The sequence below is a fragment of the Lissotriton helveticus genome, chromosome 12 (genome assembly GCF_964261635.1).
Source record: "Lissotriton helveticus chromosome 12, aLisHel1.1, whole genome shotgun sequence".
NCBI classification, from domain to species: Eukaryota; Metazoa; Chordata; class Amphibia; order Caudata; family Salamandridae; genus Lissotriton; species Lissotriton helveticus.
The window spans coordinates 33,114,432-33,142,425 of record NC_136073.1 but is presented as its reverse complement, the minus strand read 5'-3'; the positions used below and the strand labels follow the sequence as shown (position 1 = coordinate 33,142,425).

The window sequence follows — 27,994 nt, the reverse complement described above, 5'->3', positions numbered from 1 at the left end:
GGGTGCGAGGATGAGGGGGTGCGAGGATGAGGGGGTGCGAGGATGAGGGGGTGCGAGGATGAGGGGGTGCGAGGATGAGGGGGTGCGAGGATGAGGGGGTGCGAGGATGAGGGGGTGCGAGGATGAGGGGGTGCGAGGATGAGGGGGTGCGAGGATGAGGGGGTGCGAGGATGAGGGGGTGCGAGGATGAGGGGGTGCGAGGATGAGGGGGTGCGAGGATGAGGGGGTGCGAGGATGAGGGGGTGCGAGGATGAGGGGGTGCGAGGATGAGGGGGTGCGAGGATGAGGGGGTGCGAGGATGAGGGGATGTGGGGGTGAAGGGGTGGGTGTGAGGGTGAAGGGGTGGGTGTGAGGGTGTGTGAGGGTGAGATAGAAAAAATCCGGGAGGTAGATACCATGCGTAGCAAATGGTGAATGTAGCGAGTATCATCTACGATATGGGCAACAACCGTGAGTTCTAAGCAACCTGCTCTGAAAGCTGTCACTCGTAAGGGATGTCTCAAAAAGTGAAATATGAACAGACACTCCGTATTGAAAGATTAGCTAATATTCTAAAAACAACGGAAAAAGTGTGACCACTGGTTACGTGGGTGTGGCATCCGGGGCAGTAGGAAAGGCTTTAGTGCATTGTCATCCAGTTGATGGATGCATCAGAAAGAATGGGCAAATGGCATAACAATGTGAAGTCTAAACTAGGAGACCACGGCGCTGATGGTCCCCCCCTTTCGTCATTTTCAGCGGCTATGGAAGACCTCGGTGCTCTGCCTGTTCATCCTGCTAATGTTTCCCACGTGCTACTATCTTTCGGGGTCCCCAGAGCGGCTGTGGAAGAGGTGTGCTGGCACTTGCACGTCGCATCAGTCCTGGTAGGGGCGGGCAAGTTAGAGCAGCAGGGAGGCGCCTGGCAGAGAAATGGCAGCAGAAGCGCTCACCAGGACGCTTGCAATACGGAAGGTTACCAAATTGCCTATTCTCCGGGGGAGTGCGCTAAATAATGAATATGGAGTAGTTTCTGTCCTGTAACTCCAGTTCTGTAGTAGGGGTATCTCTGTTATAGTCATAATCTAGTGAATAGTCCCGCCCATGTGCGTGGACCCCGGAGCAATCAAAAATAATCTCACAGTGTCAAAAAATGCAGAAAATGCATAGACACTTAAGAGAGAATTTAAAGACAGATAATGCAGCCAAAAAGGCTACACTGTCCAGTACTTCAACTAGAAATTCCACCATAAAATCCACAAAACAGCAAAGCCTGTACAGATTTCCCTTGCTTAACAGCAAAATCCCTCAGGAATGATAGAGAGAAGAACCTGGACAGACAAGCCCCATAGGCTGCCATTATGTGGCTTAATTAGGATACTGTGCCTTTAAGGAACCTTCCAGAACCTTCTCTCAGTATCCCAGAATGCATAGCAGGTCCAACTTAGCCTCAGTTCTTTTCGAAGGCGTAGAAAACGCCAGACCTGTAGCATTATGATCATGAACAACACTCCACCGGGGAGGCGGGAGGGCGCTTATGACTATAACAGAGATACCCCTACTACAGAACTGGAGTTACAGGACAGAAACTACTCCTTCTGTAGTAGGGGATCTCTGTGTATAGTCATAATCTAGTGAATAGAATGGCAAGCCCATCCCCACACCAAGCGGCGGTGGAGAGTAAAATAACGCCACTACTGTGCGAACAGATTCCGCAGCGAAGCCTGCCCAACCTGAGCGTCTGTCCTGGCATCAGAATCCAGGCAGTAATGCTTAGCAAAGGTATGGACCGACTTCCAAGTGGCCGCCTTGCAGATCTCTGCAATGGGAACATTACGGAGCATAGCTGTCGTAGCAGCCTTGCCCCTGGTGGAATGAGCCTTAGGTTTGCCCCCTAAGGTCTTATTAGCTTTGCAGTAACACAACTGAATGCAGGACACAATCCACCTAGAGATGGACTGTTTAGAGGTAGCAAGACCCGTCCTGACTGAACCATAATTGATGAACAATTGGTCTGACCTACGAACATCTTTAGTCTTATCAAGATAAAACTTCAGCACCCTCCGCACATCCAGGGAATGTAAAGACCTTTCCGCCGGAGATGAAGGATTCTGAAAGAACGTAGGCAAAGTGATAGTCTGATTGATATGAAAATCAGAAACAACCTTTGGAAGAAACTTAGGGTGAGTACGCATAACAACTTTAGCATTATGAAATACAGTATAAGGTTCCTGGCAACACAATGCCTGAATCTCACTCACCCTGCGGGCCGATGTAATGGCCACGAGGAACGCCGCCTTCCAGGACAGGTGCTGCAACGAAGCCTTATGAATGGGTTCAAAAGGCTCCTTCATCAATCTGGACAGCACCACATTCAAGTCCCATGAAGGCGAAGGAAGCCTGACAGGAGGGAACACTTTCTTCAAGCCTTCCAAAAAATCTTTGATCACAGGGATCTGGAAAAAGGAAGTCTGTGAAGGGCCTTTCCTGTAGGCAGTCAAAGCAGCCAGATGAACCTTAATGGAATGGACATTAAGGCCCGACTGCGCCAGATGAAGCAGATATGGAAGGATGACATCTTCCTTGCATGACGTAGGGTCATAGTTCTTAGACTTGCACCAGATGCAAAACCTCTTCCACTTGTAAGCATAGGAAGTCCTAGTGGAAGGTCGCTTAGCCTCCTTCAGTATGCCCATACAATCCTCTGGGAGATTCAGATGGCCATATTGCACTATTTCAGGAGCCATGCCGCCAAACTCAAAGACGAGAGGTTGGGGTGCACCATCCGCCCCCCGAACTTCGTGAGAAGGTCCGGCCTGCACGGCAGCTTCATGTGAGGAAGGAGAGAACGGTGAAGCAGGTCCGTGAACCACCACTGTCTGGGCCATTCCGGGGCAATCAGAATCATTCTCGCCCTGGACTGGGACAGCTTGATGAGAACCGCCGGAATCAGGGGAATTGGTGGAAAAGCGTACAGAAAGCTGTTCGACCAGTTGATCCATAACGCGTTCCCCAGCGTCCCTGGTTGGTAGTACCTGGAGGCGAAGCCTCGGCATTTGCTGTTTTCGGCGGTGGCAAACAGATCTACGTCTGGAGTTCCCCACCTTGCGAAGACTTCTCCTAGTACTTCGTCGTTTATGACCCATTCGTGGTTTTCCTGCACGATTCTGCTCAGTTCGTCTGCCTGAACATTCTGCACACCTGGCAGATGGGTGGCCGTTATCGACAGTCCTCGAGCCAGAAGCCAGTGCCAGATCGCCTGCGCCTCCTGCGACAGAGTGCGCGATCTCGAGCCCCCCTGCTTGTTGAGGTAATACATCGTTGTCGTGTTGTCCGTCTGAACAAGCAGAGAGTTGGTCTGAAAGGACGGATGAAAGGCCTTCAGTGCCAAGTGAACAGCTCTCAGTTCCAGGAAATTGATGTGGTACGTGGACTCCGTCGGGGACCACGTCCCTTGAATTTGCAGGTCTCCGGAATGCGCCCCCCAACCTTGGAGAGACGCATCCGTCACGATGGTCTGTGTGGGAATGTCCTTGTGGAAGGGAACGCCTCTGAGGAGATTCTCCTTCGAGGACCACCACTTCAGAGACTGAAGAGCATGTAGAGACAGTCGTATCCTGTCGTCCCAAGAACCTCTCCTCTGGTCCCACTGATCCTCCAAGCACTCCTGCAGAGGTCTCATCTGTAGCCGTGCGTGAGGAGTGAGAAAGATGCAAGAGGCCATCGATCCCAGTAGAGAAGACACGGTCCTCACAGTCGTAGACGGAGTTTTCATGAGAGCCTGAGCCTTCCGAACGAGTGATAAACGTCGCTCTTCCGAAGGAGACACGCTTGCTGACAGCGTATTGATGGAGGCCCCCAAGTACTGGATGCACTGCACCGGAATCGGGACCGACTTGGACATGTTGATGTGCAACCCCAGCTTGTTCAAGAGAACGCACGTCTTCTGGAAGTGTGCTCGAGCTTCCGAGAAGGAGGAGGCTTTGATCAACCAATCGTCCAGGTACGGGTAGACAAACACCTTGTTCTTCCTCAGGTGTGCCGCTACCACTGCCATACATTTTGAGAATGTCCTGGGTGCAGACTTCAGTCCGAAGGGTAGCACCGTGTACTGATAGTGATTGGTGCCGACTTGAAAGCGCAGAAATTTTCTGTGTTTGCATGCAATGGGCACGTGGAAGTATGCGTCCTGTAGATCTATGGCACACATCCAGTCTCCCCGTTGCAGCTGAGGGTAGATCTGATGCAACGACAGCATGCGAAACTTTTCTCTGCGAATCCACTTGTTTGCCTGCCGCAAATCCAGAATGGGCCTGAACTCGTTTTTGTCCTTCTTGCGGACAAGAAAGAACCGAGAGTACAGACCTCTTCCTCTTTGAGACAGAGGTACGTCTTCGATCGCCCTTTTCCTTAGCAGAACGTCTGCCTCCGTCTGAAGCTCGCGCAGTTGATACTGCGAGCTGACGGGAGGAATCGATGGAGGAGGGCTGGTGAAACGTAGACTGTATCCATTGCAAACAATATTCAGCACCCACTTGTCCTGAGTAATTTTTCTCCACTCTGCCAGAAAAAATTGAACGCTTCCCCCCACCGGAGCGGGTAACGGACGAGGGGGAAGTAACAGCTCAGGGACGGGACCCGGCCGGGCCCTTGGTCGCGGTAGAGGACTGTTGACGACCTCTACCACCCTGTCGCTTCTGGAAGGGCTGCCTGTACTGCTGCTGCTGCTGCCGCTGTTGATGTTGACCAGCAGACTGCCCCCTTCCACGACCCTGCGCCCCAAACCGACGTTGGTACTGTCGGAAGGGTTTCTTTTCCTTGGGCTTCTCCAAGCCCACTGCCGTCAGGGTCTCCGCTTCGGCCTTCATCCTGGCCATCTCATCATCCGCGTGCTTCCCGAAGAGGGTATCTCCGGAAAACGGGAGATTCGCCACGCGTTGCTGTGCCTCCGGTTTCAACGATGTCAACCTGAGCCAAGCATGGCGTCTCTGGTGAATCCCGTGGCAATATCCGTGCGCGGACAGCAACGATATGTCTGCTGCGGCGCCGATGGCCTGATTAGAGACCAACATCCCCTCCTTGACGATCTCCACAAAGTCCTCCTTGCGGTCTCGAGGGACGAGGTCTGCGAACTGCTCCATCGAGTCCCAAAGGGACCGGTCGTAACGTCCCAGCAAAGCCGAGTCACTGGCTGCCTTCATGGACGAGGCGGATGTCCCACACGCCTTGCGACCAGCAGAATCGATCCACCGGCTCTCCTTGTCCGGAGGCACCGTGGACGCAGGGGAGGTGGCATGAAGCTTCCGAGCAGCAGTCACGATGACTGAATCCGGTACCGGGTCCTTCCTCAAGAAGGCTGGGTCTGAGTCCGGAGCCCTGTACTTTTTCAGTATCCTGGAAGGTACAGATTTCACCGTTGCCGGCGTCAGGAATAGCTGTTCGGCGGGCTCAAGGAGCCCCGGCACCAGAGGTAACAGGGGGCGAGACAAGTGCCTTTTGTGTAAAGTCTCAAAGATTACCGAGGTAGAAGCCGTAGGCGCTTCAACCTCAATGCCCAACTTCGCCGCACCACGCAGGAGAACCTCCTGAAATGTGCTAATATCGTCTATCGGAGACACCCTAGTCTCCGGCGAATCGGACAGCGTGGGCGAGTAGGAACGGGTCCCAGACGGAGAACGTGACCTGGACCGACGTCTCTTGTGATGATGCCTGGATCGTGATGAAGATCCGCGGCCACTCCTCGAATTGTCCCGTCTCCCCGAGCGAGACCTCGACCTCTTGGGCCTCGGACGCTCCTTCGGCCTCCCAGGGTCAGGAGCTCCAGGCTTCTTAGGAGTCTTCTTCGGAGGCGTCGGGAACTTAGGCATCGACACCTCCCTCGGTGGGATCGGGGGTGGAGGAGCAACCGGACGCGGGTCCCGCGGAGCCGGCTTCGGAGGCGGGGTAGGGGCCTTCGGAGGAGGACCCTTCGGCACAGCCGGCCGCGGAGGAGGCGTAGACGGCTTCATCGGAGTATCCACCCCGGAATGCGCCGGTCCCGGCGAGCCATCACCTCTACCAGAGAGTGGGGAGCCCCCCACAGTCCTGGGCCTGTCCTTAGGACCTCCAGACGCTGAAGACCGGTGTCCAGACGACGACCGATGTCCCCTCGACGTCGAACGGTCCTTCGGCGTCGACCGAATCACACTCCTCGACGTCGAACCGTGTCTCCGTCTCGACGTCGACCCCGACCAGATCGACGAGCCACGAAACCTCGACGACGGGCGATGGTGCCTCGACGGCGACCTCGACCTCTTCGCCGGTCTCGACGTCGACTTCCTGGATCGCTTCGACGGCGACCCTTTGGACCTTCTCGACGTCGACCTCTCCGACCTTCTCGACGTCGATCTCCTTGACCGTCTCGACGTCGGCCTTTTGGAATGCTTCGACGTCGACCTCTTCGGCGCCGGAGATGCCTTTCGTCTCGACGGCGACCTTGACGCCGAGGATCCCCTCGACGACGATGTCCTCGACGGCGAACGGCGGTGTCGCCTCGACGGCGAGCGGCGACGCCGGGCCCTCCGATGTCGATCACTCGACGCCGACAGCGACGACGAGGATATCGACACCGGCTTCGACGGCGGCCGGAACACGTTCCTCGACGTCGACGGGCGACGTTTTCTCGACCCAGAGCCCTGGGGAGACCTGGAACTGGCCGTTGACCGTCCCCTCGACGTCGTGGTCAGCGCAACTGACCCAGACGGAGACCTTGGGCGAGGGCTGGTCTTCCTGCCCCTGGGGAGCCCCCCAGAGGCCTCAGCATGGGTAGAAGGAGCCCCTCCTGACCCACCTCGTGCCTTCAGCTTTCTCTCCTCAAGTCCCTGAAGCCTGATCTTCTTCCTCTCCTTCAGGGTCCTTCCAGAGAAGCTTCTGCAGATCCTACACTCCTCAGGGATGTGGGAAGAGGGAAGGCAGAGAATACAGACCTCATGGGAGACTGTCTTGGCCTTCTTTCTTGAGCACTCAGGGCATTTGTCGAATAATGCAGGCATTATGGACAAAAAAGAGTGCAGAAACACAGAAAGAAAGTCACCAAAGTACTTTAAAAGTACCAAAAATCGAAATCAGTGTAAAACACTAACAAAAAACCCTTGAAAGGGAGAGCTCAATGCTCCAGGGTCCTGCTTGCAGGAGCCGGAAAAAAGAACTGAGGCTAAGTTGGACCTGCTATGCATTCTGGGATACTGAGAGAAGGTTCTGGAAGGTTCCTTAAAGGCACAGTATCCTAATTAAGCCACATAATGGCAGCCTATGGGGCTTGTCTGTCCAGGTTCTTCTCTCTATCATTCCTGAGGGATTTTGCTGTTAAGCAAGGGAAATCTGTACAGGCTTTGCTGTTTTGTGGATTTTATGGTGGAATTTCTAGTTGAAGTACTGGACAGTGTAGCCTTTTTGGCTGCATTATCTGTCTTTAAATTCTCTCTTAAGTGTCTATGCATTTTCTGCATTTTTTGACACTGTAAGAGATTATTTTTGATTGCTCCGGGGTCCACGCACATGGGCGGGACTATTCACTAGATTATGACTATACACAGAGATCCCCTACTACAGAAGCTACTTACCAGTATGCATCTGTTCTTGGCATGTAGGGCTGCTAACATTCATATCTTAGCATTAGATCGCCGCCTAGTGTTGGGTCCGGATGATCGCACATTGTTGTCCTGGAAGAGTCTTCGAAGTATTCTGAGATAGGTGGCTCCTCCCCTGGACTACAGTGCGCATGGGCATCGGCTCCATCCCCAGATTGTTTTTTTCCGCCATTGGGTTCGGATGTGGTCTCGACGTCTCTCTGTCGAAACCGAGAAAAACTAACTTTTAGCGGCCAAAAGGCCTCGCTTTCTTGCGTCGGTATTGTCTGCGCACGGTCTCGAGTCTTCCGTCTCTTGGAGCCGGAATAAGCGGAGTCTTGTTTCGCTTTTCGAACTTTGAGGCCCATCCCCAGATTGTTTTTCGCCATTGTGGCAGAAGATGGAGTGAAAAGTGTAAAGGATGTCCATGCTAATGAATAAATACAATAGTATATCTGCAGCTGCGACAGGCACCGGGGAGGAGGGCGGGCGATATGAATGTTAGCAGCCCTACATGCCAAGAACAGATGCATACTGGTAAGTAGCATATTCAGTTCGAGGCATGTGGGCTGCTAAATTCATATCTTAGCATAGAATACATAGCAGTCCCTCCATCAGCGGCGGTTGCCCGTGCCAGCTGCAGAAACCTGAAAAAGTGTTTTGAGAACAGCCTGTCCTACAGCAGCTTGCTGCTTGGAATGCACATCAACACAGTAGTGTTTTGTAAAGGTATGTGGTGTAACCCATGTGGCTGCTCTGCAAATATCCTCTAAAGGAATGTTCCCTAGGAAAGCCATGGATGCCCCCAGTTTGCGTGTGGAGTGCGCCCTTGGGGGTATTGTTAAAGTGCGCTTGGCCTTTTGATAACATATCTGGATGCACTTAACAATCCATCTGGCTATCCCTGCTTTGGAAATAGGGTTGCCTTTGTGTTGTGGTGCGAAGGCAACAAAAAGTTGTTTTGTCTTTCAAAAGGGTTGTGTTCTGTCTATGTAGTACATCAACGCCCTCCGTACATCTAAGGTATGGAGCATTCTTTCTGCCACCGTTTGCGGGTTTTGAAAGAATGCTGGCAAGTCAATAGTTTGGTTGAGATGAAACTGTGACACCACCTTCGGAAGGAATTTGGGGTTAGTGCGTAGCACTACCCTATTTGGATGAATTTGAATGAATGGCTCTTGGATTGTGAGCGCTTGCAGCTCACTGACACGCCTCAGAGACGTAATAGCTACTAGGAAAGCTACTTTCCACGTAAGGAACTGGAGTTCACACGAGTGCAGTGGCTCAAATGGTGGTCCCATCAGTCTGGTGAGAACGACATTGAGGTTCCACACCGGAGCTGGCGGTGTTCTTGGGGGAATGACTCGTTTCAGACCTTCAAGGAAGGCTTTAATGGCGGGCACTCTGAAGACAGAGAGATGCTGCCTGTTTTGAAGATCAGCCGCTATGGCGGATAGATGTATCCGAATGGAAGTGTACGCTAGATTGCACTTGTAAAGATGCAACAGATAGCAAATGATGTTGGGGATAGATGCATCTAGCGGGTTGATGTCATTGGCTGTACAGTAAATGACAAAACGCTTCCATTTTGCAGCATAGCATGCTCTGGTAGTTGGCTTCCTTGCCTCCTTGATGATGTTCATGCATTCCGGAGGTAGGTTAAGGTATCCAAACTCTAGGACTTCAGGAGCCAGATCGCCAGGTTGAGCTGTTGCGGATCTGGATGCTGAATTTCTCCATGGTTCTGCGTCAAAAGACTGGGCGTGCGGCGCAGTCTTTGATGCGGCACCACTGAGAGTTCGAGGAACGTGGTGTACCAAGCCTGGCGCGCCCACGTTGGAGCAAGTAGGATGAGAGTCATCGCGTGCTGCCTTAGCTTTCTTGCGACCAGCGGTATTAGAGGGGCTGGCGGAAAAGCGTACGCAAATTTGCCTGACCAGTTCATCCATATCGCATTCCCCTGCGACTGTGGGTGAGGGAACCTGGCGGCAAAGTGTTGGCATTTTGCGTTTTCTTTTGTGGCAAACAGGTCTATCTCCGGATGACCCCACTGCTGGAAGTACGGGCGGAGTACTGATGGATGTAACTCCCACTCGTGCATTTGATGGCTGTACCTGCTGAGCAGATCCGCCATCTGGTTGTCCTTCCCTGGGAGGTGTTCTGCCATGAGGAAAATGTTCCTCTGAATGGCCCACTTCCACATGCTCTGAGCCAGATGAGACAGCTGTGGCGAGTGGGTGCCTCCCTGCTTTTGAATGTAGTACATCGCAGTCATGTTGTCCGTCCGGACTAACACTACCTTGTTGCACAGATGTACAATGAAGGACTTGATCGCCATGAAGATTGCCATCAGTTCCAGATAGTTGATGTGCATCTTCTGCTGCTGCGTCGTCCATAGTCCCTGCACTGTGTAAGTGAGCAGATGAGCTCCCCATCCCTGGAGAGATGCGTCCGTTGTCAGGATAATCTGCGGCACAGGCTCTTGGAACAGTCGGCCCTTGCAAAGGTTGTGTGGAGTCCACCAATGCAGAGAGTCGTATGCCCGACTGGTAACCAACACTAGGTCTGTCAATTGCCCCTGAGCCTGTGTCCACTGATTCGCTAAGCACTCCTGGAGCGGGCGCATATGTAACCGTGCGTGAGGGACTATGAAGATGCAGGAGGCCATCATGCCTATCAACTGCATGAACACTCTCGCTGGAAGCGAGTGTTGTGGTCTGAACTTTTGGATCAGAGACTGCATGCTGTCTATCCTGACTTGGTTTGGCTGAGCCATGGCCGTCAGGGTGTTGATAGTCGCACCTAGGAACTGCCGGACATGTGCTGGTTGTAGATGCGACTTTGGGTAGTTCAGCGAGAAACCCAGATCGTGAAGAAGGTGAATCGTAGTCGACATGTCCGCGGCGCACTGTTGTTCCGACTTGGCTTGCACGAGCCAGTCGTCGAGGTAGGGGTAGACATGGATGTTCTGCCTCCTGAGGTGCGCTGCTACTGTCGCCAGACACTTGGTAAACACCCTTGGGGCTGTGGTGACTCCGAAGGGTAAGACCTTGAACTGGTAATGCTTGCCTTGAATAGTGAACCTGAGGTATTTCCTGTGGGACGGGTGTAGTGGAATGTGGAAATAAGCATCCTTGAGATCTAAGGTTGCTAAGAAGTCCCCTTGGTTTAGCAAGGGAAGAATCTGCTGCAGTGTAAGCATGTGGAAATGTTCTGACAGTATGTACAGGTTGAGGGGGCGTAGATCTAGAATGGGTCTGAGAGATCCGTCCTTCTTTGGAATAAGGAAGTACAGGGAATACACCCCTGTGCCTTCCTCTCCCACCGGCACGAGCTCGATTGCTCCTTTTTGCAGCATCACCACTACTTCCTGCTGCAATAAGAGCAAGTGCTCTGCGGACATAGGCCTTTGCCTTGGCGGGATGTTGGGTGGAGTGGATTTCAACTCTAGGCAATAACCATACTGGACTAGTTGTCGCACCCACCTGTCTGTGGTGATGTTTCTCCAGACGGGCAGGAACTGCTGCAGTCTCCCCCCGACAGGTGTTAAGTGGTCGGGGGGCAGTGACAGAGAGTCACTGTTTGCTTGGGGTAGAGGAGCGGGAGCTGTTGTTTCCTCTGCCGCGACCTCTGTTGCTGTTATTTCTGTAACCTCCCTTGTTCTGTTTTTGGAACGAGGATTGTGCTCCACCATTTGAGAACTGAGATTGTTGACCCATTTGTCCTCTGGTGACTCCACGTGCACCTGAGCGACGAAAATTGTTGCCACGAAACTGTTGCGACTGTAGTGCCCCCATGGACTTAGCAGTTTCCGTGTCTTTTTTTATTTTTTCTAGGGTGGTGTCAACATCTGGACCAAACAGACTATCAGGATTGACTGGCTGATTAAGAATGGTTGTCTGAATATCTGGTTTAAACCCCGAGATGCGGAGCCACGCCTGTCGTCTCAGCATAACGCTAGTGTTGATAGCTCTAGCAGCTGTGTCTGCGGCGTCAAGTGCACACTTGATGGCTGCGTTTGAGATTAGCTTCCCCTCCTCAATAAGCAGTTTGGTGCCTTCTTGGAACTTTGGAGGCAGGTGTTGTATAACCTGTTCTAGGGTGTCGTAATGCGCCCTATCGTAACGTGCTTAGAGTGCCTGTGTATTGGCAATGCGCCAAAAGTTTGCGGCCTGCGCAGCTACTCTTTTGCCCCCTGCCTCTAGCACTTTGGACTCCTTATCCGGGGGAGGAGCTTCACCCGTTGTCTGGGAGTTGGCACGTTTCCTGGCATTGGCGACCACAAGAGAGTCCAGTGGCAACTGTCCCCGAATGTATGCGGGGTCCGCAGGTGCAGGTCTGTACTTCTTTTCAATGCGTGGATTGACCACTCGTGCTCTGGTAGGCTCCTTAAAGATATCCCCAGCATGCTTGAGGACTCCTTTAAGCATAGGCAGCGTCTTTACTGTCCTTTCAGAGACTGAAAATGTGTCGAAAAGGAAGTCTTCTTCTATCGGGTCAGCATGCATGTCCACATCATGATTGGCCGCTGCCCTCTCAAGTAGCGCATGAAAACCTGCTGAATCCTCAGTTGGGGATGCACGTGCATTAAAAAGCTGCGGGTCCTGTCCCACATTTTGGGTGCCCTGGTCACCAGTGTCATCATATGAATCCGGTTGTGCATCTGGTTCATTGATAGGGAAATTGTATTGCTCATCCTCATCATACCCCTCACCCGCAGAGTGTTCTGGTGAGGGAGTAGGGCTCCGTCTCGGAGGAGGCTGGATTGGTTCCATGAGGCCTGAAGCATCAAGGGGCACCCTTTTCTTTTTCAGTGGGATGACATATGAGTCCACTGACTCTGAAGATATTTTTCTCTTATAGAGGGTCAATTTGCCGGTGTCAGCGTCGATGAAATGCTCTGAATCATCCTCTGATTCGAGTACCCGACGTGGAAGTGGGCCAGCCGTTGAAGAAACCGTCTTCTTCGGTGCCGATTTGGTGGAAAAGGCTTTCGGCGCCTCCTTTGGCGGCAAAACAAAGAGAAGTTTGCCAGAAGGCTTTGCTGGATTGTCCGTTTGCGCCTGCGGCGATGAAATCGGAGCCGACGGAGCAGAGGCCTTCTCCCTGATTCGCTGTAGTGATGCGGCGATGAGGGACGTCTCACTCTCAGTTGGTTTTGGAGCCGACGAGGATGTTTTGACCTTTCCCTCGGATCCGACGTCTTTGTGGGCCTTGTGGGCTTTCGACGCGGATCCCGCTGTCACCGAGCCCGAGTCCTGGGACCGGTGCGCAGACGTGCCAGTCTTCGATCCGTGCGCCTGCGTAGACTCCGTGGAGCCGGCCTTGGCGTGCTTGGACGGCGGCGCCGATGTTGACCCGTGCCGACCATCTTTCTTAGAGGACCCCTCCTCTGGCGTCGATTTTGAATGTGCAGCAGCGGAATCGACGGACTTCTTCGACTTCTGCGGACCGGAGGTCGACGGAGTCGATGGAGTAGCGGGTACAGTCGTTTTCGCTGGCACGGCAGCCATCTTAGGGACACCCGAGTCCTTAAGTTTCGGATTCGTTTTCGGGTCGGCCATTTTAGATGGAGTCGATCCCGATGCTTTCGGTTTCGATACAGTCTGCTCAGCAAGTAAGTCCGTGGCCGGGCCAGAAGGCGGGGCTGTGGCTTGCGGCATTGGGTCTTGGGTAAGGCCTACAGGCGATCCCGTGACCCGGTCGGTATCCTCGAAACCTTCGGGGCAGAGCTCGTCCCCTGAGCTATCTGCCGCGGCCCCATAAATCTCTTCGTCGTCTCCTACCTCGTCGACGTATTCAAGGCCTTGACCCACGACTCAGTCATCGTCTACCGGATCCGCCTCGACCTCCGTCTCGGGTGGGGAGATCTGAAGATGATGACCCTGGTCCTCCTCATCTTGGTCGCCGAAGATGTTTTCCGGATCCGGGGCCGCTTGTCTAGCTTCCATGCGCACCGCGCGCCGAAGCTTGAGAGTCTTCTTAGAGCGGAACTGTGCACAGGCCTTGCACTTGCCGTCGTCGTGGTCAGGCGAAAGGCATTTGTTACAGACGGGGTGTAGATCGATGTGTGGGTACTTGGACCCACAAAGCGGGCAGTACTTAAACGGGCTCCGCTCCATGTCCGAAAAGTTTTGCAGTCGTGTCGCGATGAGAAGGCCTCAAAGTTCGAAAAGCGAAACAAGACTCCGCTTATTCCGGCTCCAAGAGACGGAAGACTCGAGACCGTGCGCAGACAATACCGACGCAAGAAAGCGAGGCCTTTTGGCCGCTAAAAGTTAGTTTTTCTCGGTTTCGACAGAGAGACGTCGAGACCACATCCGAACCCAATGGCGGAAAAAAACAATCTGGGGATGGAGCCGATGCCCATGCGCACTGTAGTCCAGGGGAGGAGCCACCTATCTCAGAATACTTCGAAGACTCTTCCAGGACAACAATGTGCGATCATCCGGACCCAACACTAGGCGGCGATCTAATGCTAAGATATGAATTTAGCAGCCCACATGCCTCGAACCGTTAAATACCTTTACATGGTGACATTTCCTTTACATGGTGACATTTCCTTTTGATGTTCCCCACTAAACTAATTAACAGAAGTACTGTACAGGGTCTGTGGGTGAGACGCAATGGAAACTCTTATCAGCCACATCTCTGCAGCTTTAGAATGTCTTGTAGACCACCTCTGACCAGCTGCCGCTTGTGCGTTAATTAAACTCGTGAGTGGCGAAAGCAGCTTTCTAAAACATAGCATCCTTTCTAATTCTGCCCACGTTTAAAACAAGGAAAACTCAGCCTTACACATTTGCAATTCCATTTTTTCCGGATATTAAGCCTTTCATGTATTATTCCAGCGCAAACACCATGGAACTTTGTGAACAATATTCCCACTGCAACGCTAATAAAGATTATTTAAAGCAAAACAGAAACCTGATGAATATGCCGAAGAGCGCCTAGAGGTGGATGGGCTATAAAATGTGCACTACTATTAATCTGAACTAACATAAAAATCAATTCACAAAACATCAGGGGCTATATTATCAAAACCTGCACCAGTGCACGAGTTTGCGGTGTAGTACCTGTGTTCGTTTTTGTGCCTGTGCCCATGATGTTTTGGGATCTGTTTTTTAATTTTTTTTATTTAGATATATTTTATTTTTTCGCTTTGGACACATGGTCGCAATTAAGTTTGGGAAAACATGTTTTTAGCAGGTATTTCAAGCATTCTAATAATGCGCACATCGTGCAAGAGGCCCTTGAAGAAACACGCAGCTTGCATGCGTGCATGCGCCATTGATACACAATGAATGACCCTTTCTCAATGCGAGCTCCACAACAATGTGGAAAATTGCCAGCACCAGTCACACAATGTATGCGATGAACTAAGTAGATTGCACTTGTACCATAGCAGTTTGTAGCAACATTTTCAGAATCAGATGAGAAAGGCAAATGTTTTTTGTATCATTGTTAACACACTTTATGAATTGAATAAACATTAAGCACAGCAGTGGGAAAGCGTCCAGACATACTGATAAAGCAAATCTACCCCGCTGCGTCAAGCAGTAATGGCCAGAGTGAAAGCAGATGGAAAGGGAGACAAGGTGAAGAGAAGACAAGCATGGAAAAAAAACAAGAGGGTGGGTGCGAGCAGTTCACGTGAAACTGAAAGTACGGCCGGCGCTGGGAGGAGAAATGCAGAGCGCACGCTGAGAAGCTTGTGGGAGGGGAGGCTGGGCTGCCTTTGATGTGGTAATGCGAGGCAGGCAGGCAGGCGGCTGGTGGCATTGTGCACGCGCTTTTTAGGGCTTGGGCTTGCGCAATGACCTAAAAAGCACATGCACTGCATGGAATCGCCAGTGGAATCGCCAGTGGTTAAACTCTGGATAAGCCACTATAGAGCTTCGCCAGCTATGCGCATCAGCAGGCGAGCCCTAAAAAGTTCAAATAGAAGGCTGGGGGGTGGTGGGGGGAGGGGGGTTAATGCAGATTTTAAGTGAACATGTGCTTTTTGGAGGAAACTTTTGATTCCTGAGGAAAAGAAGAACCTGCAAACAGGCAACATCTTGAATCAGAGGACAAACCTTAAAGTAACACAACTGGGTGCAGAAGTGATTCAGTGCAGCATCTTGTTTATCGCTTTTGCTGTGCCAGACACCTACCGTGGTGCTGATGCCGATCGAAGCATCAAGAATCATGGGGGTATCGACACCCACAGAAGTGCTGTTTCCAGTTGCGGAGTCGTTGGCTTCCGGCTTCTCCTCCCGGTTCCACAGCGAGGTGCGGTCATCCAACATGTGGATGAGTTTGGCTGCCAACTTGATATCATTGCGCACGATTGGCTTGTGCTGCGTTATGCCATTCACTGTGCGTACTCGATTGGTCAGGTCACGATTAACCAGGGGACTCAGCTCACACTCACGAAGCTGGAGTGGAGAAAAATAGAGAATTGGAATAATACTTAAGTCTCACAGGAAGGTTAGTAAGTGATGTCATCAATGAAACAATAAAATAAACAAGACACACACAGCAGATGGTTACTGGTCAGAAGGCCCCTCATTTGCCTGGACCTAACCCACTTGTGGTGAATGGCAACACATGCGAAGATAGTCATGCCCACTCACGCAGATCACATCTGTGAGACAAGGCTAAAGGAAACCATACAAGCCTCTCCCCATGGCCAAAACGTACCCGAATATTTTGAAGGTTCCAACAAATTTCTTTGATGTTGACGCTACGATCAAATTTGACCCAGCCTCGGCGATAGAACCTAGGAAAGAAGGTGAGGGAGAAGTGGGAAACAGAGAGAAGAGAAGAAAACCATGTTTAACCAAACTCAAAAGGCTAAAAACAGCAGGCTTCAGAAGTCATACAATTATTTGTTAGTTGTATTCAAGTACTAGTGGGACATGACAGCCTAGCTTCCTTTATCCCAGGGATGGTAAAAGAGTTGGCACGCAAAGGTGTAAGCAAACAATGGAATTACCTAGAACTGAATCACCATCGCTGGTCATAACTACAACAGAATTACAAACTGCGGAGCCGTAACACCTGTACAATGGAATTATGAACAGCTGAGATACCACAGCAGGCCATACAATGGAATTACATGATTATAGCTTCAAATATAAGCAAAAATGACCATGAGAATTAGACCCAGCCTAGCTACCATGGCTGAGGAACCATGGAAAAGACACTGATGAACCCCCACTGCAGTCCCCATCAAAATGGACACAGCTGAACCACCCCAATTGACAGGAGACTGGAGGTGTACTTCTTTGACTTGCCACATCATAGGATTATACAGAGCTAAACCAGAAAACCTACCAAGGAACTACACAGATGAAACATCGCATCTCGCCATTCCACATAATTGAAATACACAGGTGAACACCCACACCGGGCTATTCCACATAATGGAATTACACAGATTACCACCAAACCCATTTCCACATAATGGAATAACACAACCCCTCCCGGCTATTCCACATAATGGAATTACACAGGTGAACCATCATAGCTGTTCATACCATGCATTAGATCAACAATCAAACAGCTTGCAGCAGCAGGGATTACATATAGAGCTGTAGCCGGAGGTCACATGCAGGAAAGGGGTTATTGTTCTCCACTTTAAACATTACCAATATAGGTAAAGAATAGTCTGCATCAGCTAGCTGGATATGCATAAACGGAACAGTTTAACAGTAAATCAGTAGGCAGTCATGAAAATGTGGGTTCCAAGAGTTAATTCCAGACCAGAGACTGAAAAACAGAATCCGATGCTGGTGTTCAATGATGGTAAGACAGTTCCAAAATGTGATGTTATCTGAGGACCAAATAGGACCTCAGGCATCATCCAGAGTTAAAAATAGCCTTATATACAGATGGTTATATTGTTTTCAATCTTTGTTTTCATAGCAAATGGTAAAACAATGCACACTGGGCTGGTGAGAACAGTCACTGTATGAGAAAGGCAGGCTGAGAAACAAAGAAGTACCTTCGCTCGGGGTGAGGCTCAGACAACGCCACTCTAATGAAGCCAGGAAACCGCTTGCAAAGCTAAGAAAGTGGGGAAGAAATGGAAAATAAGTGAGAATTATTTGCAAACTCTAGATAGGGCAAATCCAGCAAGTTAGATTGGAATCCGAGACAAGGGCTAATATTTAAGCATAACCAAAAAACAGCAGCATTATCACTGGCTAAAACGCCCAAGTGTCAGAAGATTTCAAGCATGGCACAGGAACTTCCATCAATGGTGGACAGGCAACCAGGTTAACGGGCAAGACCACGGATCAACACTATTTCTCGGACAGTAGAAAAGTGTTTGAGGCCACAAGGGGGTTTGGGGGCTTTCAAATGCACTTCATGGGTAAGAGCACCCACAAAGTGAAAAAGCTAACTTGCCTACTCTCTCAAGCAGACCATGAGTGACTCCGTCCTGACTGAACTCCATGGGCATGACCCCATGGTTTCAGAGGTGGTGGGACAATTGCAGGAGGCTGGGAAAGTCTTGGGAAGAGATATGAAAGAGGGGATTGAAGTGGAAAAAAATATCTTTCACATATATCCTTTTTTCCTAATGGAGCAGAATAATGGAAGCACTGCAAAAAAATACCAGATTGAAAACAGGTGTTCTAGATATGGAGTATGGGGAAGACCAGCATCTTTCTGCAAATCAACATTTAGAAAATTGGACTACTGGGAACACACTAACCTGCTTTTGTAACCATGGCGGGAGTCATTTGGAATACAAAACTAAGAAGGTTGAAAAGGTGGCTAGCCTGATGATGGTAAAAGAGGCATCACCAAAAACGGAATGGTGACCAGACTTATGTCTGCAGGAGTACTGATATAAAAAGAGAAGTTTTACGCATGTGTACACAGGCCAGGGAGGGTTGTCAAAGATCTGCATATGTTTACAGTACATGGAGGACTGACCGCAGACGAGTCAGTTCTTGACCTATGGATGGGACTGATAAGGACAGAAGTTTGAGTTTGTCGTTGGATATTGTACAGCAGACACAAGACTGCCTTTTCTGAGTGTAAATGATAGACTGCGGAAAGACGAGAGCACTGTTTGAACGATTGGGCCACCAAAGACAAAAAGGACACAGAATGACTAAAATAACTAAGGGAGACAATCCGCATTAAGACATGCCAAAGTATCAGGCAAGGAAGAAGACTCTAAAAAGACAGCAGCTCTGGGGAAAAAAAGCAGCTGCAAGACCTACCCCTACATCCCAGGAGCTTTCATTCTGCCCTAACAAGAGAAGCTGGCTTACCGCAACAATCTCTGCCCTGGATATGTTCGGAGCAATGTTCCTCATGAAGAGCGAGCAGGTTCGGTGCAGGGGCCGGGGCTTGACCTCATCATCCTTCTCTTTCTCTTTCTCGACCGGCTTCTCATCCGTTTCTTTCTTTTCTTTTTCTTTGTCCGAGTCCTCTTTGCCATTCTCTTTTTTCTCAGGCTCCTTCTCTTTTTCTGGTTCTTCTTTGGGCTTTGGTTTCTCTTCCTCCTTGATCTCTTTCACCTCTTCTAAATTACGAAATAGAAGCAAAGTAATTTGATAAAATGCCTAAGAGGAAACACAGGCGCTCAGCCTAGCAGAGCCATCCAGCGCAGGAATATTTTATATGGAAGAGTGACCCATCACTATAAATCAAACAGTATATAAACCAACTGCAAAGTAAAAGCGTGATCTAAAGCAAGTGCAGCAAAGGAGCCTGAAATGAGTTGCTCTTTAGCACAATGTGTGACCTTATGTAAATAAGCTTTTCCTGCTTGCATTAGGTCTGAGCTTTTGTTCCTCAATATTCTTAGACACCAAAAACATAGTTCCCATGAAAATAATTACAGGTGTAACTAATAGCACTTCCCAGTATTCAAGAGGAATGTTTATTCAGATACTTGAACAGAATTGATGGCACTCAAATTAAGGATCACAATACAAGCTGCTCAATTGTCAGACATGTGGTAAAGCTGGAACATCTGCCAGTACGATGGTACGCAACAGACAACTAGTTTTTACTAGAGGGCTCTCTTTTTTACAAACCCCTGCAATCTTACTCCGTAGATCAATTGATCTTAAGTGAACATCCTGGATTAGAAATCCTGGGAACCAGGTGGAATGTGGACATCGAATAACCGACAGGTGGAGTGTGGACATTGAATAACCTAACCAGGACCCTCAGCCACATGTCTCCAACATGCATGTGCGCACACAAGATTTTGTGAGAGACTTCAGGAAGACAAATAACAGACCCAATCTCACCTTTCACCACCTTCTCCTCCACTCGCCCTCCCTCCGATTCGGAATCAGACTCTGAAGCGCTGCAGTCATCTTCATCGCTGTCATCTCCACTGCGTTTCCTCTTCCTTTTCTTTGATTTCTTGACCTTCTTCGGCGTGGTCTTGATGTGTGTGAAAAGGGCAAGAGGAGAGGGATAAGTAAAGGAAACATGAAGACAATTCTCAGACCAGCACCTCTGAAAGTGCTTTCTTAGACCTAAATCCACACAAACCCATGAGATTATCAAGGTTTTCAACAGAAGAAATAAAGTCATCTAAACTTTGTGATGAAGGTCCCAAGTTTGAATTCACAACCTTAGATACATGTGCAACACTTTCCCTCACTATCTCAAATGGATTTGCAGATGGAAGACTATGTGGCTTGACTTTGGGGAAACGTGAAGAGGCACTGGTGATTGGTCTGATATGAAGGGGTATCCCTTTAGTCATAGGCTCCTGAAGGATCAACGCCAAGCAGATTAGCTGTCACAAGGTCAGGAGCATCACATATGGTGTAATTAGAGCATTATCCTGTAACACCCTAACTAGGTAAAGTTAGAGTACAGAATGGATCACATAATAGTCTGCACACAACAAAATCTGGTGGATCATTTAGGGACAATCTTATTAAACCGGTGGGAACAAAGTTTACAAATAAGAGGGAATTTGAACGGAATTTTGTACTGCTAACATTAGTCCAGCCCAATTGTGCCATGTGCAATGCTATGATGCCCCGTTTATCATGCATCAACAGATTAAAATTTGGTATTACATAAGTCTAAAATTGTGATATAGCTTGAATTATTCTATCATGAGAATTCGGACTCTTGTACCGTTTTTGCCCTGGGACCAAAAATATAATTTGATGGTTTATACGGATACATGATCCAAGAAGTCTTCTCAGCTCCAAACTGTTCCTTTACGAATCAGGGGCCTGTGATATATTAAAAGCTAATGAATAAGGCTATCATTGCGCTTCGTTGAACATCACTACTAATAATATCAGCCTGGCAGAGGTCAACATCAAGAACCATCACTGGCATACTTCAGGTCTAACGCCTTGGCCTGCTTTTAACAGAAGATGTCAAATGCAGCACAGGGAGAGACAATATTAGGGATTCTGGAGCTTACCTTCCTATGCCACCATTGCGAAAGAGAATCAAAAACCAGTGTCATGGAAACTATTTTGGGGCCTATTGCGCAGAACAATTTTGAGTTTTATTAGACATGTCAAGCCCAACTGATTCCACACAATGCAAAATGATATATTGCACAGGATGGCTCAGCACACAACTAAAGGTCAAAATATAATAGCTAGAAGTCAAGTAGACAGAAGGTTCATTTTCCCAGGGAACCTCTTGGAATGTGGGCCCCTGGGCAATTTCCTACGACTTAAAACATCAGTCAAAAACATTGAGTTTTGAAAACTGCACTTCCAAGTATGGGGACAACATTTCTAGCTGCATTCAGAATTAGGCACCAGTCTTCCAGCCTGCCCTCTGGTTACTGAAACCATTCACTTAGGGAAACAGATGACCAGCTGCTGCAAAGAGAAAAACATTCAGTGCTCGGCTCCATACACATTTCCCTGAAATGGTCTATCACTTACTAAAATAGAGAGGCAAGGCGCCAGGCAGAAACTAGCCTACAGCAGAGAACTAATGTGAGAGAACAAACATGCAGTAAAAAATAAAGGGGTGGCAGACCACTACAAAGAGAAAGTGCCTTGAATTTACTTAGAGGCGTGGCATGGAGCTCTTTAACAGCAAGATATTAAGTGATGCCAAGTCAATGGCTGAGCATTAATTATTCCCCTATTGAGTCAGCTCTCACCCGGCCGACCCTTGAATTTCCAAAGTAACCTCCCTCTCATGCCCAAAAAACATCACACACCAAACAAACACTCACTCCTCATTTATTTCCATCAATTGAGTCACCATCAAGCTTTCTAACTTCTCGACCTCTATGATCCAACTTTCTCAGAACTATTCCACAAGTCCTTTTCCCACAGACACACAAATTACCTTCTTCGGCTCCTTATCCACCTCTTCCTTTATCACTGGTTTCTCTTCCTCAGCATCAGACGATTTTTTTACTTTCTCCTCCGTTGCAGGCGTCTCGCTGTTTTCTCCCTTCAGATTGGAGAGAATATTCAAGGATGAAGCAAAGACTGCTTGCAAAAGCTAGAGGCAGATTCACACTTAAGGTGGTTTCTTGTCTCGCAAAGAACCATTTTTTTTAAGAGTCAGCTCTAAATGTTTCTTTCCCACTAAAGTAGTAATTATGTGGGACGAAGCAAGTTCTGAGCTCTTCTTCACCTTGGAATGTATAAGGGTTCCTCAGGCAAGGCCAGCAAGGCTAACATGCATCCAAACGTGGGTGTCCTGTAAAGCCTTAAAAATCATTCTGTGTTGCCGGTACTACATGTTTGTCCTTTGCGATTAGCATTTTAGGCCTGTACAGAATCTCCACGATGAGGGCAGCATGGGAGAATTTGTGCCTCCTTGATCCCCTCAACTGCAATGTTCTGGTATATTTATTACTGAACAGGTGTATGTCTAGCATTGCACTGTACAAAAAATAACTAACAGCTGTAATATTAAATAGACACAAATAAGTAACATGATTATTTCAGTTGAGGTGTAGGTATAAAGACAGCCTACTTAAGTTAGCATCACATTCACAGGGTAAATACAGATTGCTACATATATTACAGAAAAATAAAAATAACATATTTGGAGGAGCAGTGATACAGGTGGTATCTGGAGTCCAGGGTCATAGTATTTACAAGATGAGCAGTTGGACTCTTAGACTGTGCTGAAACTGTTTGGGAGTGGCTCAGTAATCATAGTAGTGCCATTCTAGGAGGACTAAGTGGTTCAAAGGGTCAAAAACTTTGAGGAGCAGCAAGGAGAGGAACGTTGACAAACTACAGGCAACATGGTTGGACAGTGTGTAGTGAGTGGGAGACATATGGTGGGATAGAGCAGTTCCATTTGCAGACTACATTTTTTACAGGTAGCTTTTAGGTGTGTAGTTTATTTTGGTTCAGACGGTTGTTTACATGATTTTGCTCTTGCAAAATCCTTGCATTTAGAAGCAGTTTTATCAAGGTACATTTGGGTGACCAGTTTCATTTGCATTCCTGTTTTTCACCTCTGTTGCGAAGAGAACGCCTAGAGATGTAATGCCCAGTCTGGGGTTAATTAAGGAAATATCACAGAGGTTCATGATCGTAAATTAAGTAAATGATGATTTTAAAATTGGCTAATGACCATGGGAGGATTTCCTCACTAAAGAAAAGCAGCCAGTTTGTGTCCAAACATTGCCTGAAAGGTGGCAGATGTTTGTTTCAGATACAAATTAATTTGATTGGGGGTGGGGGGGGGAGAATATATATTCAAGAAGGTGTATAAGCAGCTGTTGAGTTCGCGAGTAGCCTGTGAATTGGGTTCAGTGAACGTTTAAGAGCACAGGTGCTAATGCTAAGCTCTAAATCACTCAAAATTTCGAGTGTATTAGGCAAGCGCATATTCTCCATCATGAGCCGAGCATCAGGATGGAGAATTTCCTGAAAGGATAACAAGGAAGCTCTACCCAATTCAGGGGATGTTGCAGCTTGAAGTACCACATGGATCTGCCAACTTTGGGTGTGCTACAGTAAGGCAGTTTATCCAAGGACCATTGTGGAAGAACACAAACCCAGGTATTGATTACAGGGGTGTTCTGGTACCAAACATGGGTGTCTAAATTCAACATGGGAAGTCTAAATTCAATTTGCCACCCACAAGGAAGATAATGATGTATATGTTGGGCTAAAAATATCAACGATAAATCCTTCTACTTGGCGCATATTAAGCTTTAGCCAAACTAAAAAGGTGGTGCAAGTACTACGCAAATTAAAACAGCAATCAATGAAAAAGTGTTAAGGTAAAAAATTGTTCGTAATCAGAAACGAGATCAAGAAAATATTATCTCCGTTCCAGTGCCAACTCTGTTTCCTGCAAATGTCTGGTACTTTCAGAAACCTTTACATCATTAATAATCACAGCAATAGGAACAATGTTAAATTAGAGCAGCAAACACAGGCTTCATCAATACGAAGTAGAGATAATTATTTATTTTTATGAAGCTTCAACGATGAACGCCCAAAGGAGTCAGAGGGCCATATTCCTCAGCTGGGGTGATTAGAGGGATATTGATGGTTCAATGCGACATTCGAACGATGGAACACAGACTGGGACATCAAGCTACAGTGAATAGCGAGGTCATGGCCAACTTCATGAAGTCGTCACAGCCGGTTCAGACAGTACGCTGACTGCTCTTACCTTTTTAGTCTCCTTCTCCTCTTCCTTGTCAGACGCCTTCTTGTCATTCTCCACAGGCTTTGCCTCCTCCAAGGCCCGTTTGGCTTTCTGCTTTTCCTCCTCTTCCTCGATCTCCAGGATTTTGAGATCATGATCTGTTCCCCCTTCCATTTTGATCACAGCTGGGAAAAAGAAAACATCAAACCACACCAGGTATGAATATTTTAAGAACAGCAGCAGCTCATGTGGCAGAGAGAATGCAGGCCTGGAGAGCAGAAACTCATCCACACAGCTTTTAATCCCAAAGGCAGCAAAGTGCTTTTTGGTCTCCACTCTTTCTTGTGGGGGTGCCACAATATTTTAAGCTGCCTGTAATGGTTTGGGTTTTCTTAAAACCAAGCAGGTTTATCTTGTCCTGGACAGTAAATCGAGCGCATATTTGGTTAACCCCCCCCAGAACTGGTCCAGTTGCCTTTTAGAAGGAAAATGTGGCTTATGCTATAACTATTGGTTGATAAGCGTGAGGTGATTTACAAGCTCTGCGTACTCCTGCCATCTAGTGGGAGCATGAATGTTTGCAAGTTGCTTTTTTTCTTGCTATGAAGATTTTGGTTTTGAATTAACTTGTGAATCCTCTGTGCACCAAGACAGACTTGCACATCAAATCGTGTTTTTCACAGTAAATGTGTATAGCTGCATTATGTATGAATGAATGCTTTAATTAAGAAAACATCTAAGGCATATGTTTGCACTGGGGAGGCAAGATGGTGTATGTAAATCTACTGCACTTATATCTGAAAAACGATAGTGACACAGTAGATAACATTTTCCATTTGTCGCTTGTTCTGCTGTAGATCACATACTATGTAACGACGGTATAAAGCAGTGTATGCCCCATTAAGAAGAGGCTAGCGAGCAGATTAAGCAGATGTTTGGAAAAAAAGAGCCAAGTACTGTTTGCCCCTCCTCACCTTCTTGGCAGGCTTGGATATCAAACAGTCTTAATCAAGGTGCGTGGAGTTGACCATGTAGCAAGCATATCTGTTCGAGGTATGTTACTTTGGAAAGCTACTGTGGGCTTCATTTTGCATAGCTGAATTTGCAAAGCAAGACATACATGGATGCATTTGACTAGTCAGTACTCAAGACCCGACGTTGAAACAGGATTTCCGAGGCGGGGTCTTGCGAAAGCAACAAGGTTTGCTTTCTCTTGCAAATCCATTGTGTTCCATCTAAATAAATTGGTGCTCACAACTTTTAATGTGTGCAATGCTCACTTGCCACTGTTTCATGGCGCATTAAAAAGAGTAGTAACTCAATGGTTTGGTAAGAAGTGGGGATTTGTAATTACGACAACTCTATCCTAGGGTTCCTGTATGAAAGGCACCTCTCCTGTTAAGGCTTTCAACTCACCCTATCCTTTGTAAGGAAGTGATTACCACAAAAAATGTATTGTATCTGACAAGAGTGCATTGGCTCAAAAAGGGGTTCCATAAATCTAGGGTGGAATGCATTAGGGTTGCACGTCGGAACCACTGCTGTTCTTGGAGGAATTACTCTCAAGACCCTTCATAATGCCTATAGGACTGGGATTACGAATGAAGATGTATGTTGTCTGTTCCGCATGTAAGCAGCTACTTCTTGGTAAATGTAACCAGATGCATGCTGAAGCCAAGCATGCCTTTAAAAAGTGTAAGAAATAAAAAATATCTTGCATCAATGCGTTCAGAGGTTCTGTCTATTTACACAGTAAGGCACGAAATGGTTGCACTTTGCAACGTAACAGGCTCTTGTGGTAGGTTTGTGGGCTTATTGCAGGATTGATATGGAGCCTTCAGGTAGTTTAAGGTCACTAAATTCAAGGACATCCAACGTCAAATTTTAAGGTTAATTTCTCTGAGGTATGGATGTCTCGGGTGACCATGCTGGGTTAGCAGATCCTCTCTGATAAAAGTTTCTCAAATGCTGGGCAGATATTTTTAGAAGTACTAAGTATCACTGATGTGGAGAAATGAGGAATATCATGTGGTGTAGTTGTGCGACCCACCGTGTAATACACTTACTAAACCTAGGGCTTCTTAAGGGATTGGTATGTCAAACCCTCAGCTCAACCCTGGGTTACTGAGGCTCTGAGCAGCAAGGCTTACACAAAAGAACAAGTGTTAAGCACTTAAATAGCAACAAAACAATTTAAGAAATGTACTGGACACTCAAAGAATAGGACACCAATGTATACAAAGAATTTGGACACTAAACAAAAAAGATCCACCGGAGGGTTCAGGAGATCTAGATTCTACAAGTGTAGGAATCTGGTTCTGTATATGGCACACCACTAAGTTGTTATATTATGCACAGAGTCCAGAGATTCCCCCAGAAGTGTAAACCCAAATTGTTCGATTTTTGGGGGGTGTGGGCAAGCAGCCTTAGGCGTAACACAGAGGAGTGCAAGACATTATATGCACACATTGATTAATAAATGACAAATAAAAAAGGAGATCCACACCAATTTTTGAATAATAAGCTTCTTTCAAGATTTATTTTAAAGATGAAAATGTTCACAAAAAGGGGAGTACATTTTTCAGGAAAAACACTTTATTTTCTTCAAAAGTGAACACAGTGCAATTTTCAAGCTTTGCTGTGTTAACCTATGGGAGAAAAACAAGAATGCAGTTTCACAGCTAAGTACACGACTTAGAAATCCAGTTAGCAGGTTTGAGGTCAGCACCGGGCCAGGTTCAAGTTGGGACCAAAAGGTTCACCACCAGTGGCACAGGGGCAGCAGGGTGCAGAGGTCACAGTCTAGGTTGAACACCCAAAGTTAACCAATGGAGACTGGGGGTGGATGGGGAATTGAAGATGCGCTGCTCACAGGTGATTATAGCAGTTCCTAAGGTTAATCTCCTGGATTTAAGGTAAGCAGGGGAAAAGCAAGGGGAGGGTGGTGGGTATCCACAAGGCAGCAGCAAACTTACACCCACACCGGCACGAGGGTGGCCGGGGGCGGAGTGCCAACAGCACTGTGCGAATAATGCTCGTCAAGGGAGGAGATCGGTTTCAAACAAAGGCTGCAGTTTCAGGCCAGGAGGCTGAGCGAAGAAAACCCACTGCTGCCCAGGTAAGTAAGGATGCTAGGGGACGTAGGGGTACCAATGGTTGAGGTCTCCATGGCCCAGGGGATTTGGGTGTAGGGGTACCCTTAGGCATCAGAAATCTCTTATCAGGCAGGTTGCGGTTAGGGAAGAGACTTCAAGTTGAGGATGCAGGTGGGTCACTTGGACTCTGGCAGTGGATGTCGGGTGCAAAGGTGGACCCGGAGGAGAGGTTGCAGTGGCTGAGGGCAGAGTTCTTTTTCTTTGCAGATAATTTCTTCTGGACAGGTCTGCTGTCCACGGGAGATTTAGAGTCTTAATTGAAGGCAGGCAGTCCTCCCAGGGTTTTGGAGGTCACTGGGCATGCAGGACGAGTAGTCTTTTTGTAGCAGAGGCGAAAGGTAGCAGGCAGGCCTAGTCCTTTTCTCATGCTGGCGTGGCTCTTTGATGTCCCGGCTTCTTATGTGGTCGTAGATCTGAGCTCAGGGTCCTGGATTCAGTGAAGCCATCATGGTATTGGGAACTTGAGTTGTCGCGTTTCCGGCCCATGTACTCCCTCTGGCTTCCCTGGTACTTACAATATTAAGTAATAGACTTAAATATTTTAGGGGCATATTGGCTCATGCAGATATGCACACACCGGAGATATAGTACACCCTGCTGTGAGAAAGTGCCTCTTGACCTGGTTAGCCCCCACTTTTGGCCTGGTATTTATGTGGTTGCGTTTGT

The 27,994-nt window shown here is 48.2% G+C and overlaps 1 protein-coding gene across 2 annotated transcripts in view; it reads right to left on the bottom strand.

Moving 5' to 3' along the window:
• The window catches only part of SRRT (serrate, RNA effector molecule), a 157,730-nt gene that overhangs the window by 61,509 nt on the left and 68,227 nt on the right, over positions 1-27,994 (bottom strand). For both annotated transcript variants that reach the window (XM_078669832.1, XM_078669833.1), the window contains exons 7-13: positions 24,198-24,358; positions 21,894-22,001; positions 19,853-19,991; positions 18,863-19,116; positions 17,578-17,639; positions 16,272-16,350; positions 15,743-16,006 (exon numbers count right to left, since the gene is read on the bottom strand). In XM_078669832.1, coding sequence (XP_078525958.1) covers positions 15,743-16,006; positions 16,272-16,350; positions 17,578-17,639; positions 18,863-19,116; positions 19,853-19,991; positions 21,894-22,001; positions 24,198-24,358 — 1,067 coding nt within the window. The remainder of the gene's footprint in view (positions 1-15,742; positions 16,007-16,271; positions 16,351-17,577; positions 17,640-18,862; positions 19,117-19,852; positions 19,992-21,893; positions 22,002-24,197; positions 24,359-27,994) is intronic.